The 18,122-nt window shown below is 32.4% G+C and overlaps 2 protein-coding genes across 2 annotated transcripts; one reads left to right on the plus strand and one right to left on the minus strand.

Moving 5' to 3' along the window:
• Positions 1-221: 221 nt before the first annotated feature.
• Positions 222-12,957, minus strand: LOC106662667 (ATP-dependent DNA helicase Q4). The gene is made up of 12 exons (XM_014386916.2): positions 12,706-12,957; positions 5,541-7,035; positions 5,199-5,468; positions 4,907-5,139; positions 4,578-4,844; positions 4,211-4,522; positions 4,045-4,153; positions 3,790-3,965; positions 3,409-3,717; positions 3,195-3,345; positions 1,281-1,467; positions 222-1,076 (listed from the first exon to the last, which is right to left on the minus strand). The coding sequence occupies exons 1-12, from the start codon at positions 12,802-12,804 to the stop codon at positions 716-718; spliced, it is 3,969 nt and encodes a 1,322-aa protein (XP_014242402.1). The 5' UTR covers positions 12,805-12,957; the 3' UTR covers positions 222-715.
• A 317-nt stretch (positions 12,958-13,274) lies between these two features.
• LOC106662826 (60S ribosomal protein L28) lies at positions 13,275-17,232 on the plus strand. The gene is made up of 5 exons (XM_014387252.1): positions 13,275-13,357; positions 13,508-13,608; positions 13,670-13,795; positions 16,889-17,002; positions 17,095-17,232. Exons 2-5 carry the CDS (start codon positions 13,510-13,512, stop codon positions 17,179-17,181), a joined length of 426 nt encoding a protein of 141 aa, XP_014242738.1. The 5' UTR covers positions 13,275-13,357; positions 13,508-13,509; the 3' UTR covers positions 17,182-17,232.
• Positions 17,233-18,122: the final 890 nt, after the last annotated feature.

Below are 18,122 nucleotides of genomic sequence, written 5' to 3' on the forward strand. Positions count from 1 at the left end.
GCGAGATTTGGCAAAAGCTCCGTATTCGGCTAATCCCGCATGTCTGAAGCCACCTTTACACTCAATTTTTAAAAATGATCAAAAACTAATTTAAAAACCCTAAAAATAAAAATACATTTTTATATTTACTATAAAAATAGAACTAATTTATTTCAAAATTAAATTACTTACAAATTAAATGAAGAGAACAATATCAAATCTTATCTTTAAAAGCAAACAAGATGGAAAAAAATTCACAACCAATTTTCTCAGGCGTCATTGGAGCTATACCGGAATTTGAGTGTTTCACAATTCACACTGATTCTAAAAGCTACTTCAAAGGAGGGACTGGAGGATAAAAAAAAGGAGCCAATAGAAAATAGCGCATCTGAAAAATGACCTGGGAACTCATTTGATGTGCTGCACTACATGGGTTAAATTAGAGAGTTAGATGTTACAAAACTTGATGTTATCATCATTTATTTCATTCCAATAAACACTCTGTAATAAATTTAAATAATAATGTATAAATAAATAAACTAAATTTGAGCTCAAACTGCTATCAGAAAAAGTATTTACAAGTTTATAAAAAAATTAAATAAATATACTAAGCGTAAACAATTTTGGTTAACGATTAAATATTTTTTTCACAAAATTGTTAATGCTTTGAATTTTCAAAAATTAACTCTAAATAGTACTTCTAAATAAAACAGGAACGAAAACTTATCACCAGGTGTTATCGCATCAGGATTAATTGCTTCGTCGCCAACTTGCAAAGCAAGTTGAAGTCTTGATTCAAGTGTAGCCTCCAAAACTTCGTACGACCCCAGATAATAGGTGGGAAATTAGGAGAGCCAATACCGTGTAATATCCTCGCTATAGATCTGCCAGTCAAGTTGTTGTCCGATCTGTGCAAAGATATGAGCCGTCTGATATCGGCGGCTATGCTGCCCTCATTCTCCAAACTGACCGGGTCAAGTTCAACGTTCCTTATGCTATTTGGATTCACGAAATACCCTCTGATCTCATTTTTCAAACTGTCGCTCTTCTCCAAGTCATCGGTGTCTATACACTCATCTAATGATGTGTATGCGACTCTAAAATAAAGAAAAACGAATCCATGAATGAAATTGTTACAACAGAAATGAATTGAATTTAAGGGCTGTGATATATAAACAATTATAAAAATGCCTCAAACCACTTGGGCACCACAATCCACTAATATACATCTTACACACATATTACAGCCCTCGTAAACAGTTTTTGATTTTAGCAGAAATCTTTAACTTGATTCAACTCACTTTCTAAGAGCATTGTAGAAAACTTGCAAGGAATATAAGCTGTTCTTTTCCTGGTCTTCAACCGTTGAATGAAGGATGTCAAGTGCTTCATCTAGTTCAGTATCGCTCAAATTACCAGGAGAGAGGACACGGAAACCAAGCTGGTTCATATCCACAATTATTCCTGATTTCTTTGGTTTGTCATTTTCTACAATAATTTATTTTTTTAAATAATTTTTTTTTATTGCTATTTGTACAAAATAAAGACACATTGAGAAAATAGTATATAGATAATTATATACAAATCTGGGGGAGTGAACCCAAAATTGGGAATAGGATAGATTGGCTACTATAGCATGGGTTCCGCAGATGACTGGTAACAATCATAAAAGAGAAATTTGTTAAATCAAATGTAAGGGCTCTAAATATTATAGGAATATGGTATGAGAAAAATGGTTAAAATATAAACCCTAAAAAAACATTGTGATCTCCAAATAAATTAACCATCGCTAAACACCACACAGCTCAGTTGAGCTCTGGCCAAAGACTATGCATTAAAAATTGGGGAATAAAACCCAAAATGGCGTACAATGTGCAATAATCATATTTTTCATTTTTTATCACCACATCCGTACCATTTGAACGTAAACAATTACTGCATGGGGTGCAGCAACAAGCCGGGGCTAAGCATTTGTGTTATTTTATATTAGTGTTGTGACCGTTAATTAATGCTGTCTTGTGAAGAAATGGTTAAAATGTAGGCAAAACAAGGTAGAAATACCACTCACATCAAAAACAATTTTTTTCCCCCCCGAGGGTTCTCAACAACAGAGGTTATATCAACTCTCGGGGTACCAGTGATTTTTTTGAAAAGGCCACAATAAAATTCAAAAGATACAAGACTGCATCTCATGATCTCCAAATAATTATTTTGTATTATTGTAAATAGGTTTTTAAAATTTTTTATTGAATTTTATTTGTATTCTTTTTAACTTTTTAATTTTAAACAATTGAAAAAAAATTGTAAATATATAATTTTATTGTTGTAAATACACTGTTTTAAATTGGTTTCTTTTTAAATTCAATTTGTGAAAATTAAAAGTATGGATAAAAACAACCGTAAATATTAGAAAAAAAATAAATTGTCCTTATCTAAAAAAAGTTTTTTTTTTTTGTTCAGCATGGAAATGTTTTTCTTCATACACACATTGGTGAAGAAAAAGTTATCCAAATAGATTTTTGAAATGGTTTAGAATACAAAAATTCTAAATAACAACCGTAGTATCACGCCAAGGGAGTAAAATGCATTGAGTTGCGGGTTTGCATACTCAATACTTTCACCGCTAACGGTTGACTCCAGTGTGCAGTCACGGTCAAAAACGCTACAAAACTGTAAGACATAAAACATTATTTGCTATTAATTAGAACCTAAATACAATCAACCTTTCGTTTCATGAAAAAAGAAAAAAAGCTGAGTGATGGTCTCAGATTTCGGTCCCGCATTGAATGGATAAGATAAAGCACACGGTAGCAGCCTTGGTTCAAGTTATTACTTTGTTTATGTGCACCAGTTTTACGTTTGAGAATAAACGTTACTTTTTAGCTTTTTCGCTCGTTCAACTTGATACGCCACCGAGTGCACCACTCAGAAAAGAGGGTCAGATGGTGAATTGCTTCTATGGCTAGGGTAGGATTGGAGTGTATAGACAGGATTGCAGTGTTGTCCACATAGGTTGTGAATTGAGTTTTTATGTAGGTATGTCAGCAGTGTAGAGATGGTGCATAGGATTGGGCCTAGGATATTTCCTTATGAACACCAGCATTGACTGGTATGATTGGTGACAAATCAGAGCTCACTTTATCAATCTCGAGAGGAATATAATAAACTATAAAGCAAGAAAAAAGAAAAACCTTGATTCGTATAAATTTCATTACCTTTTGTCCATTCTAAATTATAAAGAGTTCTTTTGACTATGCCGCTATCCCAGTTGATATTTCTTGCCAACGAAATAATGTCAAAATCGAGTAGTTTACTATCTTTACCCTCTTGGTTGGCTAACGCCATAGCCATCGTCAATGGTGGACACTGTAAAATTTTAAGTTCATATTATTGTAAATCCTGAATTGGAAAAAAAGTATTAAAACATACATTTCTAGCAACTTTCTTTAGATGACTAGACCCCTTGTAGCTTGTGACTTTGCATCTTGTGTAGGCTAGCGGTAAACACTTTATCCATTTCTTTTTGTCAAGTTCCAAATATGCAAGGAGGGTGCTGATGTTTTCTTGAGGCAGGTCGAGCTTGGTGACGGTATCCTCAATGGGGAAAGCGACTTCGTGCTTAGGGCATTCATCTTTGCACTTGCATGGAACAAATACGAGCTGTAAGAACTTTCGGATCGTATGCCTGTCTATCGTGTTGCTGTAAATATGCCTTTTCAATTCTCCTAAGTCGTGCTTCTGCAAATAAAGGAACATTTTAGAACCGTTGGCTTATTTTAAAGGTAATGTGAAAGTTTAATTGACGATTACTTTTTCATCTAAAAATAGGTGACAATGGGCAGGCTTCTGATCTCTCCCTGCTCTTCCGACTTCCTGAACATAGTTTTCAAAAGTTGAAGGCATAGTGTAATGAATAATGCCTCGTATGTCATTCTTATCGATTCCCATGCCAAATGCCATTGTGGCAACTACTATTCTTAATTTTCCTGAAGAGAGAAGTTATGTTTATCTTTTAGTATGACATATTTTCTAATTAATTTGTTCTATCATTTTAAAAATATTTACCTGACATGAATTTATCCTGGACTTGATTTCTACGCCCAGCTGTTAATCCTGCATGATAAGGCTCAGCGTGTATGGACATCCTACCTATGTTATTTTTCCCGTCTTTGTTCTAAAATTTACAAATAATTAACTACCGTAATTAACTTCAAAGTACTAGATGACAAACCTGCAAGAATGTCCGAAGAAAGCTTGCTACTTTTTCACACTGTTCCCTCCTTGCACAATAAATTATAATGCTGTTATATTCTCCGAATTTCTTGCCATTCAACAGTCGGAGGAGAGCTTGCTGTTTTTCATCTTCACTGTTTGCCAACGAGACAGATAATATCAAATTATTGGGTATCGGCGTATCAGAAATGACGCCGCTTTGGTCGTACGGATCGAGACCGAGATGAGAGAGAATGCATTCTTTGGTTGAAGTGCTAGCAGTTGCTGTCAAACCCAGTAAGGTTTTAACGCCCAATTTCTCCCTCAAAACCTGTACAAATTTTCTTAGTACAATTAATTCAAAATATTATGCAAAATGAAAATACCTGAGTGACTGTCATGTATGAAGGCCTGAAATTATGACACCACTGATATAAACAATGGGCCTCGTCAATACAAGCGAAAGCGATCGGTGGTAAACTCTGTAAGAGGGATTTTGCGAAGCCAGAATCTAATGAAACCAATGTTTCAGGTGAAATAAGAAGTATAGAAACATTTCCTGACTTGACTTCGTCTAAAACTGCTTTTCTTTTTTTCTCCGTTTGATTTGTGTGTAATGATGCAATTTTAAAACATTTATTAATTCCTTTGACCTAAAATTGGTTATAAATTGTTTAGATTTGTACACTTATAGAGATTTATAACGATTTTCTACCTGGTCATCCATCAATGAGATTAAAGGTGAAACGACAAGTGTTATACACGAAGAATAATGCTTGCTGTAAATGTAAGCAGGCAACTGGTAACAAAGAGATTTTCCTGATCCTGTGCTTAATGTGACCAGGGTGGATTGCCCAGATAATATCCTCATCACGGCTTTCTCTTGCCCAGGCAAAAATGCAGAATGACCAAATTCTTTCAATGCAGTAAAAACTTCCCTTGGGGTGTCTAAAACCGATATTCAATGTAGTTAGACTGAAATGGAATTTAATTAAATTCTTACTTACCTATTATTAATCCATCATCGTTCAATTTATAAACTGGCTCAATGGTTTCTTTGACTAGTTCTTCCTCCAAATTGATAAATTCTTCTGGGGGAGAAATTATAGTTTTCTTTTTTTCCTCAATGTTTGACTCAGTCGACACTGTGAACCTGCGCTTGCCACTATGAGCTTTTTCAGCTGCTTCTTCAACAATCTGAGCTGCCTCGGCCAATGTAGGAAACGGGCTTTCATCTTCAGATTCATACTCCTCAAGTGGCAAAAGTTCTTTCCCTGCTATTTTAAATAATAGAGACAAGTGTTAGGTTATATTTGCTTTATTTATTTAACAATATTAAAAATAAATACCTTTGGGACATGCTTTAGAATAGTGCCCAACATCGCCACATTTAAAGCATTTTTTAACGCCATTAAAAAAACTACCTCCTGAATTCATGTCACCACCTTTAGTCATTTGTTTCCATTTTTGTTTTTTATATTTGGAGTAGGTCATTTTTTTCTTTCCTCTCGCATAAACTTTCTTCTGTATATTTATAGCCACAAAATTTTCATTCGCTTTCCCGCTGTTTAACTTCTTTTCAAGTTGTTCCAGTTTCTTTTGGACAATGACATCAAGTGGAACTTCCTTTGGAGTCTCGTCTCTCTTGACCGGGGCCAAAATTTCTGGTTTTGTTGTATTTAATTTAAATTCGTAGCAATCAAGCTTGGCCTTTTTCGAAATCGACTCATCAGGCTCTGCCAGGCTTCTTTTATTATTTTGAAAAATATCTTTTAGGGGGATGGGCTTTGAATCGTTAAAAACAGGGAGACTAAGGGGACACTTTGATGAATTGGGTGAATTATTAGTCTCGGTGTCACTATCATATATGAGATCTTCATCACTATCAGACTTTTTATCTAACGTATCAGGTAAAGTGTGAGACTGAGACAATTCAATGCCAGAATCCTGTGATACACATTCCATCTTTTTAATTTCTGTTATCTCGTTGATTTGGTTCACTCTTTCCAACCAGCCTTTATCAATTTCAGGAATGCTCAGCTTAGTTTTCAAATCGCCATCAAATTTCTTTTGCAAAAGGCTGACGGCTTGCCCTGTAGATGAAGCGGAACAGGAAGACTTGACTATTTTAGTTTTGTTATTAAAAAGATTAAAAGATACATCATTATCTTCAACTGGTTGGGATAAAGTAGTTTTTATAATTTCTTCTTTTGTAACTAAAGGTTCACTCAGAACATCATTTATTTCTTGAACAGGTTCTACATTGCTTTTAACTTCGATTGCCCCTATTGTTTTAGATTTCTTCAAAGGTTTTCTCGGATTCCTTTTGTTGAATTTTGACCCTTTAAATAGTTTTTCTGTATATTTGAAAGATACAGATTTGGCTTCTAGTTTTTTTACATCCCCACCCTTGTCTTTATCATCTTCGTTTTGGGATTTATTGAGGTGCGTGCCCCAAACTGTATTGATATTGCTAGTAGAGTCGAGGTTTTTGTAACCTAAATTCTTCAGAATATTTTTAAAACTAAACTCTCCCACTTTACCCAAGCTCCTTTCTTTTTCTTCAATTTGCCTACTCAACAATTCTATTTTACTTTCGGTCGATTGGTTAAGAAGACTAAAGCTTGAATCGGTGGTGTTGTCAGATATGGCAGTAAAACAGACGCTATCTTCTGAGAGTGAATTCTGCGTCTTATTAATCTCTTCGTTTGACGAATTGAAACAATCTTTGGCATTTTCATCGTTGAGAACGTCGGCCAGTGTGTTCTCGAGTTCAAGAGTCTTCAGCTTCCAATATGTTTTGTAGGCCTCTTTGATCCTCATTGGGGCACATTTGATGTCAGCCTGCAAATAAAAAAAAAGGAATTAAACATGATCTACATAAGTGATGAACCTACAATTTGGTAACAATTATTTTCTCTAACTTCTTTTCATTTGAACATGCAAGAAACCTCATCCAAATCTCATTAAAAAAAATTTTAATAGCTTTTCATGGTGTTATTCAAACCTCTGAAATAAGTTCACCAATTTCGTGGTCCGCTTGACCAATTAATATATTATAATTAGTTAAGGTTTTTAGTTGAGATAAAAAATGGCAAAAAGGAGGGAAAATTCAAAAGGTGTGGTTGAGATGGGAGGTTGGTGTCCGAGTGGATTGAGGTCACAATAGCTCAAGTGGTAGAGCAGCGGCGTATCAAGCCAAAGATCGTGGGTTCGAATCCCGCTCGTGCCACTGACTTTTTTATCTCAACTAAAAACCTTAATTAATTATAACTCTCAAATAAGGATCGCTTTCACATGAATTGTAAAAATCATAGAATGGTTCACTAACTTTTCGAATGGGTATATAAGGTTCTTCCATATACAAATTCACTAATTTCGTGGTCCGCTTGACCAATTAATGAAAAATGGCAAAAAGGAGGGAAAACCCATAAGATGGGGTTGAGATAGGAAGTTAGTGTCAGAGTGGATCAAAGTCACGATAGCTCAAGTGGTAGAGCAGCGGCGTATCTAGCCGAAGATCGTGGGTTCGAATCCCGCTCGTGCCATTAACTTTTTTTCATCTCAACTAAAACCCTTAATTAATTGTAATGTCATATACAAATTGTTGAAAATATACCAAAAACCCTAAACCTGCCATTTTCTCATTTCTGCCTAAAAATGATGCACCCTTCTTGCATGAAGCATTAATTTAAGCTACAGTAGGTTTAATTAAAAATAATTCTTATTTCAATACATTTTTATACTTTACATTTTTTTTGATGGGCGATCAAACTGCTGAAGAAATGTGATGGTTGTAATAGATAACCATTGTTCTAAATATGAATTTATTTATGAGCACACTTGTCTGTAATTATACACATCTATATAATTATAATTTTAAATAATATGACCTATCAGCTTTCTTCATGTGACATACAAAATCCTTGAAAGACCCATATAAAAAAGTTTAATACCTGACCTACATTCACATAGAATTATTTCTTTTCACCAATTCATATTTCGTCCTCATCATTCCATGATCCAGCTGGGTTTCAAAATTGAGAACAGTGAGTACTACTTGGGTGCGTTCCTGGATAGGGATTCTTTATAAACTTAAATGCTTCCTATCCTTATTCTCTTACCCTGGAATCCTATTTAACTGATTGCTGCTTCAGAGTGAGGTGCAGTAGTAAAAAATCAGAAATTGGGCCAATATAAGCTAACCCACAAGGAATCATTCTTATACCATTTATACTGTTGACTTTCCTATACAGACTGACACCACAATTGTCTTCTGACCTCAATCATATCCAAGCAACCAACAACATCCAAGAACGCCTTGAGCTTATCAAAGACTGGTGCAACATGGAGAAGACAAGATTGGATAAGGAAAAATGTACTCAGTATTTATTTAGAAATCGTGAGATGCAGTCTGGTGTGATGTAGGTTTCAGAAAAACATTTTCTTTATCGTGCCAACGTTTCGATCTTTATTGAGATCATCTTCAGGGCCTGGGATTTACAAACATTGTTTACATATAACAATTACATTTTGGGTGTGGAAAAGTGAATTTATACAATGCAAAATTCAATAAAGATCGAAACGTTGGCACGATAAAGAAAATGTTTTTCTGAAACCTACATCACACCAGACCGCATCTCACGATTTCTAAATAAATATCGATTAACGGTCACTAATCACCACACAATGTACTCAGTGTTCATTCACATTGGACAAAAAAATGTACAACACAAAGAAGGAGCTACCGATTTCCACTAAAGTTAGATATTTAGGACTATGCCTAGACTGATGTGGAAAACCCATACAAGACTTTTGGACTTCTGTTCTTTTCTTAGGAATCTATTTAGGCTATCAAAACTAAACTATCTTTACACAATACATTACTGTAACCACTCTATTTATTTGGATTATTTGTATGCATATTTTTGGTTGGTTAACTTCCAACAAGTAAGTATACATACATATTTTTTAAATATCATCATTGATATAATTTTTCCACCAGTAATTTTTGGTTATTATTCTGGTAAAGATTTTTAAAAAATACAAATCTTTTTCGTCACAAAGAAAAAAAAAATCTAAAAAACTGGGGTGGATCTCAGTGAAAGAAAAATAATTAGAGTTTTAAAAGTTAACAATAATCTGTTGAGTTACAAACAATAAGATACAAGGATAAGCATTTTTTGCATTTATTTTACAAAAGCGATTAAAAGAAAGTCAACATTTTTTATCTCGTTGGTTTCTATCACAAAAGAAGCTAAAAGAAAAGATAATATTATATTTATCCTGGAGGTAAGTAAAGGATGGACTTCCGGTTTTTCAAGAAAAGAAATAAGCTTTTTGGGGGAAAATCAGTCTTTTCAAGTAAACAATAAAGAAAGTGAAAGGAAATATAATCCTATTTCAAGAAAACAATAGGCACATTGACGTCTTTGTCATAAAAGAGGCCAAAAGAAAGGTAATTATGTAGATAAGGTAACGTTAATAATTAGCAATATAAATATATATACGAACAACAATTAATAGTTGTTTATATGTTGAGAGTTTTTGTTGGCAAATAAAATTTAACAGAAGGAATTCAACTGTTAATTAAACAAGCAGTACGAATTGTTTTTGTGTTTGTTTCATGTCACAAACGAGGCTAGCTGAAAATTTATTTTTATATATGGAAATAAATAAACCGAGTTTCATGGTTGATATAAATTGGTTAGAAGAAAATTGAACTTCTTTTATGTTTTTTCATTATCATGCAGTTGAGACAAAAAGTAAGTCACAAGAAGGCAAGAAAAAATTGTTCTTAATCATATTTAAAATATAAAATGAACAATTATTTTGCATCATATTTAAAGTATCGTTTATGAAATTTACAAAGTCATTTTTCACCGTCAATGTAGATGATACGAAAGAAAGAATAAACCGAATTTCACATTTGTTAAGTCTCAAATGGAGAGTTTCGCCTTTATTATTACAAAGTGGTTCGAAGAAAATTAATTGCTTTAATTAAAAGAAAAAGAAAATAAATAATCCTAGTTAGTTTTCGACGTAGATGTATGTGAAATAAAAAAGAAAATAAATAATACGAGTTTCATATTTATTTAAAGGCATAAAAGAGTGTAGGAGAAAAGTTAAGAAACGAAAAGAAGACGAAGTTTCACATTTAGTAAGTCACAAATGGAGAGAATTTTCCTTTATTATTGCAAAGTGGTTCGATGAAAATTAATTGTTTTAGTTTAAGGAAAAAGAAAGTAAAAAACCCTAGTTTATTTTCATCGTGTATATATGTGAAACAAAAAAAGGATAAATAATACGATTTTCAAGACACAAAAGAGTCTAGAAGAAAAGTTGTTTTTTATAGTGGATGTCGATGAAACGGAAAAATAAATAAATTTTCATCATGGATGTAGGTAACACAAAAAGAAAATTCAACAAATAAAAAATTAAAAAAAAAAAATTAATTTTTTTTGTGAAATGAAAATAAAATAAATAACGAGTTTCACATTTATTAATAAAAAAAATGTAGAGCGAGTTTCGCCTTTATTACAAAGTCGTTCGAAGAAAATTAATTGGTTTAATTAAAAGAAAATAAATAATCCTAGTTTGTTTTCATCGTGGATATATGTGAAACAAAAAAGAAGATAAATAATACGAGTTTCATCTTTATTTAAAAACACAAAAGAGTATAGAAAAAGTTGTTTTTCCTCGTGGATGTAGATAAAACGAAAATAAAATAAATAAACCGATTGATTAAGTCACAATCGGAGAGTTTCGACTTTATTATTAAAAAGTTGTTCTAAGAAAATATTGTTTTAACTAAAAGAAAAAAGAAGTAAATTAGCCTAGTTTGTTTTCATCGTAAATGTGAAAAAAAAGACGATAAATAATACGAGTTTCATTTGTATTTAAAGACACATAAAAGTAGAAGAAAAGTTGTTTTTCATCTTGGATGTAGATGAAATGAAAATAAATAAATAAATAAGATAAAATAAAAATAAATAAATAAACCGATTTATTAAGTCCCATCAGAGTTTCGCCTTTATTATTACAAAGTGGTTCGAAGAAAATTAATTGCTTTAATTAAAAGAAAAAGAAATTAACAATCCTAGTTAGTTTTCACCACAGATGTATGTGAAATAAAAAAGAAGATAAATAACACGAGTTTCATCTTTATTTAAAGATACAAAAGAATCTAGAAGAATAGTTGTTTTTTCCTCGTGGACGTAGATGAAACGAAGAGAAAACCTGGAGTTTTCCCTTTATTGTTACAAAGTGGTTCGAAGAAAATTAATTGTTTTAGTTAAAGGGAAAAGAAAGTAATTAACCCATTTTTTTTAAAGAAAAAAAGGATAAATAATACGAGTTTCATCTTTATTTAAAGTAACAAAAGAGTTTAGAAGAAAAGTTGTTTTTCATAGTATGTAGATGAAACGGAAAAATAAATAAATTTTCATCAAGGATGTAGGTAACACAAAAGAAAATTCAACAAATAAAAAAAGTTTTACCTTTAAGGAAAATTTCATCTTCTTCAGTATATGAAGTGCAGTTTTTTTTTGTGAAATGAAAATAAAATAAATACCGAGTTTCACTTTTATTAATTAAAAAATGGAGAGGGAGTTTCGCCTTTATTAAAGTTATTCTAAGAAAATAAATTGTTTTAATTAAATGAAAAAGATCATAATCCTAACTCGTTTTCGTCATGGATATATGTTTGGATAAATAATACAAGTTTCATCTTTATTTTTTTATGACACAAAAGTGTCAATAGGAAAAGTTTTTTAGATGTAGATGAAACGAAAAAAAAATTCATCATGTATGTAGGTGACACAAAAAGACGATAAATAATACGAGTTTCATCTTTATTTAGAAACATAAAAGAGCCTAAAAGAAAAGTTGTTCTTCATCGTGGATTTGTGTGAAAGAAAAAAAGGTGCGTAATATAAGTTTATTACGAAGGGACGAATATCTCTTTAAAAGATAGTTCTTACTCAGTTTGTTGTTTTCAACAACCCTGACTTCGAGCTCATCATCACTCGAACAATTACAATTGATGTTAGGAGACGAGTTTGTAACTATTTCAACCTGATGATGAGCTGCTTGAAAACAACAAACTGTGAGTAAGAACGTTCTTTTAATGAGAGTAAACAACATACTTTAAAATTTTTAAGGGAAGAACGTTGTTTTTCCATCGTGGATGTAGGTGAGACAAAAAGAAAACACTTCGCGTTTGCTGTTACAAAGTGGCTAGAAGAAAAGTTGTTCTGCATGGTGAAATAAAAAGAAAATACAGTTTTTAAGTTAAAGATAGGCTGAAAAACTAGGAGAAAAGGGCTTCGTGGATGGAACCCAAAATGGCAACGAAATGAATCGACTGGGCAAACTGGAATTTTTCCTTGTGGTCGTTCTACCAAAAAAAAAAAAAAAAAAAATGACATCGAAATGATCGAAATCGAAACAGACGGAATATTTATTACAAAAAAAAATTCTAATTCGAAAATAAAATAAACGCGACTTTCGTACCTTTGTCGGAATGGAGCGCGTCGTCCTTTTGAATTCGCTTTCCCAATTTTTCACCGTGTATTTGGCCAAATCGTACTCTCGCCTCTGGGCCGTGTTCATTTTGAGATTTTCGTCCAAAAAATATATAAAAAAATAAAAAAGAAAGAATATTTCCAGCCAAACGACAAAACAGAAACTTGGCGAGTTAGTCGTTGGTGGTTCGTCTATCAACTGACAAAGTGACAACGGTCGCTGGACGAAAACCTTTCTACTACCTGTCACATCTCAACGGTCCTTATCGGGCGCAAAAAGGCAAAAATCGACTTTGAAAAAAAGTTTCAATACTTTATAATTTATCCTTTTATATTGATTACAAATAATAAAATGTATTATTTTTAATTAGATTTATTTTTCATTTTTTAATAAGATTTTTAAAAAATAGTTAAACCTAAACATTTTTTCTTTAAAAGATTGAAATATTTTGTTTATATAATAAAGCAATAATTTTTATACATTTCCTAATAAGTTATTATTTTTAAATGTATATTTAAACCAAAATACGTGAATTTTTTTCTGTTTTGAATGGTAAGGCAGTGGATTGGAAACCTCGTGGTGTCGTCCGTCTCATCGTGTTGGTCTCCCACTTCTTTGAGGTTAAAGGATCCGAAAGCAGGTGAGGCTGGGAACAAATTCGATTTAAATAATTCAACAAAAATACGTTTAATTGTTTATTTTTTAAACCCGGACTTCGACAATTTCTTTAGAAATCGAATCGGTTTTATTTTAAAATAACTTTTTCCAACTTAAACTCCACGCTTTTCAGCCATGGCATCTCACGTATCGCCCCATTTGAATTGGTTGGTTGTCAGGAAATTCAACTCTTACCTGGTCAAAAAAAGAAACATCAAGAAACATTTCAGCACGGTATGTTCGTTATTAAATTTTTTTTTTTTTTGTTCTGATAGGAAATTTTCTTTTCCTCCAGGAGCCGCATAACTTGCTCAACTTGGCTTCGTTCCGTTACAATGGTCTGGTACACAAAAAAAGCCTGGATATAAGTCCGGCTGAAAAGATGACTTTTAAAGTCACCTGGAAGAGAGCGAAGTACAACGTAAGTATTTAAATATCCTAAAGTGATGATTGGAGAATTTGTCAAGGTGGCGGCCAGAGAATGAACAACTAGCAGTTCATGATTTTTTTTATTATTAACATGTTCGGACTTATTTTAGTCCTTCATCAGTCAAAACATTCTAGAAGGGACAAAATAAAATAACAATTTCTACATATTTAGTACAGTCACTTACTAGGATATGGAGACGACGAAAATGAAAAGATGCTTGCACAAGTTACCAATCAAAATTCAGTAATCAAAGTATAATAGAAATTATGAATGGTGGAGTTCAATCCTTTTTAAAAAGATGGTTCCTACTCATAGAAGTTGTTTTGCAACAATCCAAATTTCGAGTCCTTTAGCTCAACAGGTTGAAGGGTTTTTACAAACACGTCTCTCAACATGAATATCAGGTTGGCGGGGGTATCAGCGGGTTCACTTTTGCAATTCATGTCGAGAGACGTGTTTGTAGAAACCCTTCAACCTGATGATACATTTGCTACGACATGCTCTTCTACCCTCCACTAAAAATTCTCCAATCATGTATCTGTCATCCGGCCGACAAAACCACCAATCCTAAAATCTCTTATCTACTGCTTTCCGTCCACTAAAACCAAACCAACCGAACTGCAGTCTCAGACAATTCTCCTTGACTAAATTATAGGCCACCCCTCTTTTGGTTTGTTATTAGTTGTACAAAATATTAAAATTTAACCAAAACAAAAAAAAACGTTAATTACAAAAGTACAGATGTAATACTTCTTTCATTATGTCTAGTTCTTTGTTATTTGGTATTATAATAGCAATATTTATATGTGACAGAAGTATAGGCCACTCTCAGTCTTTATCTAAATCGTTTGCAAAAATCATCTTTAATTTAGTGTTAAGTGCTTAATCCACTTCTTAAATAATTTGTTGAAGTCATGAGGAGCGGTCAAGAATGAGCTTGGTTTAAGTTTAGAAAAACACCGTTTTCATTTTTTTTTGTTTTACGTTTCAACCTTTATTCGGATCTTCTTCAGGGCTTGGGTAAATTACAAAACATACGTCGACTGGAAAAAATACAATTTAAGATGTAAATATAAATTTTGAACCAAGTATTTCATACTCACTAAAGTGGTGAAATGTGAATTTTTATTTCGCTGTTTTTATATTATTGTGACAGGGTGGGTGGGGAATGCGGTAAATCTGGGGAATTTTCTTTGATCATAGGCAGTTTTATTTAACTCAAAGGTAGTTGAGAATGGGGATTTTCTGGATTGGATTTGTAAATTTGGCATTCAGTATTGGAAAGGAAGTTAATTATTAAGATTAACCATTTGTGTTTAGTCATAATTAATCATATTAATTATCTCGTTTAATAATTCTTTTTATGTAAGGTCTTGGTTGAGAAGGGGGGGAATGTGAAAGGTGGTAGGTTGAAATAGGGAGTTGGTATCCGAGAGGATTGAAGTCACGATAGCTCAAGTTGTTAAAGCAGTGGCATATTGAGCCGAAAGTCATGAGTTCGAATCCCACTCATAACACTTCATTTTTTCATCTCAACCAAGGCCTTACAAAAAAAAAAAAAAATTAATTAATTATGAAGGATGGTAATGAAGGAACAACACATCACCCCTACAGTATTAAACACAGCTAAAGTATTATTGCACAGAATCATATCTCCTTTCACCTAAAAAATATTCAAACATATAAACAAATCTTATATAACAACTACCCTAAAAACAATCAACAAATCATAAACAATTATAACTCAGCACTACACAAAATGACGTCCTGCACAGTATACAACACATCAACACAATCATACCCATCAATGTACACGTCCATTCCATTCATCCACACATTGTGACACAAATTAAATAAATTTCTCTCCACAGAACACATTAAAATAGCATAACAAAAAAAAATTTTTATATATATATATATATCTCAACTAAAAAAAAAAGTTATTTATAAAATTAATTTTATGAAATGTCCAGCAACGTACATTAGAATTACATCGAACTATCTAAAAATTCGGACAAACAACCATGACTGTAAAACACCAAAAACCAATCCCACATTGTTGGCCACACACCACTTTGAAAAACAACAAGACTTTGATTTTGACAAAATACAAATACTAAAAACGTAACAAAACATGCAACTTTCTAGAAATGGTCTGCATTAACAAAGACACACAGCATTAATTACAGAAAAATTATATATGCAAACTTAGCCGTAGCTACGCCAACATTATGAAGCAAAAACTATTAACTTATTTTTATATTTCCATTTCCTTTGTTATTGTGACAATGAGACCTCCAATTATTTATATGTTTCAACTGTTTCTAAAATTTCATTTTTAAATTTCCATTTTTCATTTGGTTGTAAATTATGTTCATTGTTTTTAAATATAATTTTTGATTTGGAAGGTATTAACTTCTAAGTTTCTAGTAGTCGCAGTACATTTTTAAATCTATCATTTTTATATACCAAAGGAGTATCTGCCAGTAATACATCATCAGCATACATAACAGTTTAATGTAAAAAGGTACTATATCGTATTGCTTGTCCCTTCGCTCCAGTGGGTATGAGAGTGCACCGATAAAAGTCATATCGAGTGATTAAAAATAGCTCCATGCGTACTATCGCATCGCTCCAGTGGGTACTGTGCCTCAGAGAGAGTTGTTTGACTCCACTGTGGGGTCACCCATGTTGAATTTGTTAATGAGTAGACTTATAAGTTCAAGTTCAAAATATGACTGGACAACCTGAACCTACTGATCCGACATTGCTTTAGATATAAACATTGTGCAAATGTCACATTAAAGAACCCAAAATCACAAAACCAGAATGCTCAGAGATGATTCAAGTCAGAATGGTAGAGTTTATTAAAGTCTGTAGACAGATTTCACTTCCCGCAGCAACAGATAGATTTAGAAGTGAACAACTTCATACAATGGTACCAAAATTGACGAATTTGCAGTGTAAACTTGTAAATAAGATAAGGTGTTTTAATAGGCTTAAAGGCCTTATCATTAATACAAATCACAATTTAGTTGAATTTGGGTGGAATAAAACTAAAAACCCATTTCCTCTTTCTTTTAGAACAAGCCAGCATCGTGCTACGTGTCTCGTACAATGAAGGCCGGCCCTAGAATTGCCTTGTTTAAACTCCGCAGATTCATGAGAGCAAACAAATACAGGAGGGATTTGACCAAAGTGAGTTGATCGTAATATAAAACTGAATTAAAAAAAAAAAAAAAATGGTTGGGCAAGATGAGTTATGAGCTCTAAAATCCCTTTTCTTCCAGGCCGCTTTGAGGCGAGCCAGCGCCATCCTGAACTCACAGAAGAGGACCCTCCAAGTCAAGAAAACCAGGCCGAAGAAATCAGACTAGGTCTTTTGTAAAATGGAAATCTAATTCAATTATAATTCATTTTATTATAAATTTGTTTATTCATTTCTTTGACTCCTGTTTCTAGTTATATATAAAACATTATTTTTTCCTTATTGTGATTTTGTTTTAGGAGGTAAAAAACAGACTTTACACTGTAAGTAAATAACTTTTTGAATTTTTTTAAAATATGAAAACACTAATATTTTTTTCGTTTTGATTCGCATGAAATAACATCACATAACATGAAGTAAAGGAAAACCAAGGCAAAATATCAACCCTGGAAAACAAGTCTTTGTGATACCCAATTTACTAGGTAAAGCAAGAAATTGCCTTATAATAATTCATTTATAATCTGTATGATGAGAAGAAAAATTATCCGAATATCTGTGGACAAACCATTTTTACCACTACTCACTTCTGAAATTAAATTAAAATGTTTATATTTTACATATTGTTGAAATTAAGTTGTGCAAGTAATATGAACTTTTTCAGATTTGTACAATATTGAGATGAGTATTCAAATTTCACTTGCACACTTCTGGGCAATTTTCTCGGACTTCGAAAATTCTACAGTAATTAAAGGTATTAATTATTGGCTATTATAACAATTAAATTTCACAAGTGTAATATCCAAAATTTTGTGTTCTTAAAAACAAATGATGTAAATAAATTGTTCTTATATTATTGTGAATAAAATTTTTTCTCCACTACTCAATTTTAAAATTAAATTGAAATGTTATGTGTAATCTTTTTACACATTTTTAAAACAATTTTTGTTAGCAGTGTTTTTACATGTTTCAGATTTTTGGATAGTTGCGTGTGGCTATAATGAATATTTAAATTGGCTGTTTAGACCATTTCTCGGCCTTGAAACTGCTGCTACATGTCAAAGGTATTGTTTAAATTCATACAACTACATTTAACTATTATAGATGTTAAAG

The sequence above is a fragment of the Cimex lectularius genome, unplaced genomic scaffold, assembly GCF_000648675.2.
Source record: "Cimex lectularius strain Harlan isolate CLEC.00 unplaced genomic scaffold, Clec_2.1 scaffold170, whole genome shotgun sequence".
Lineage (NCBI taxonomy): Eukaryota > Metazoa > Arthropoda > Insecta > Hemiptera > Cimicidae > Cimex > Cimex lectularius.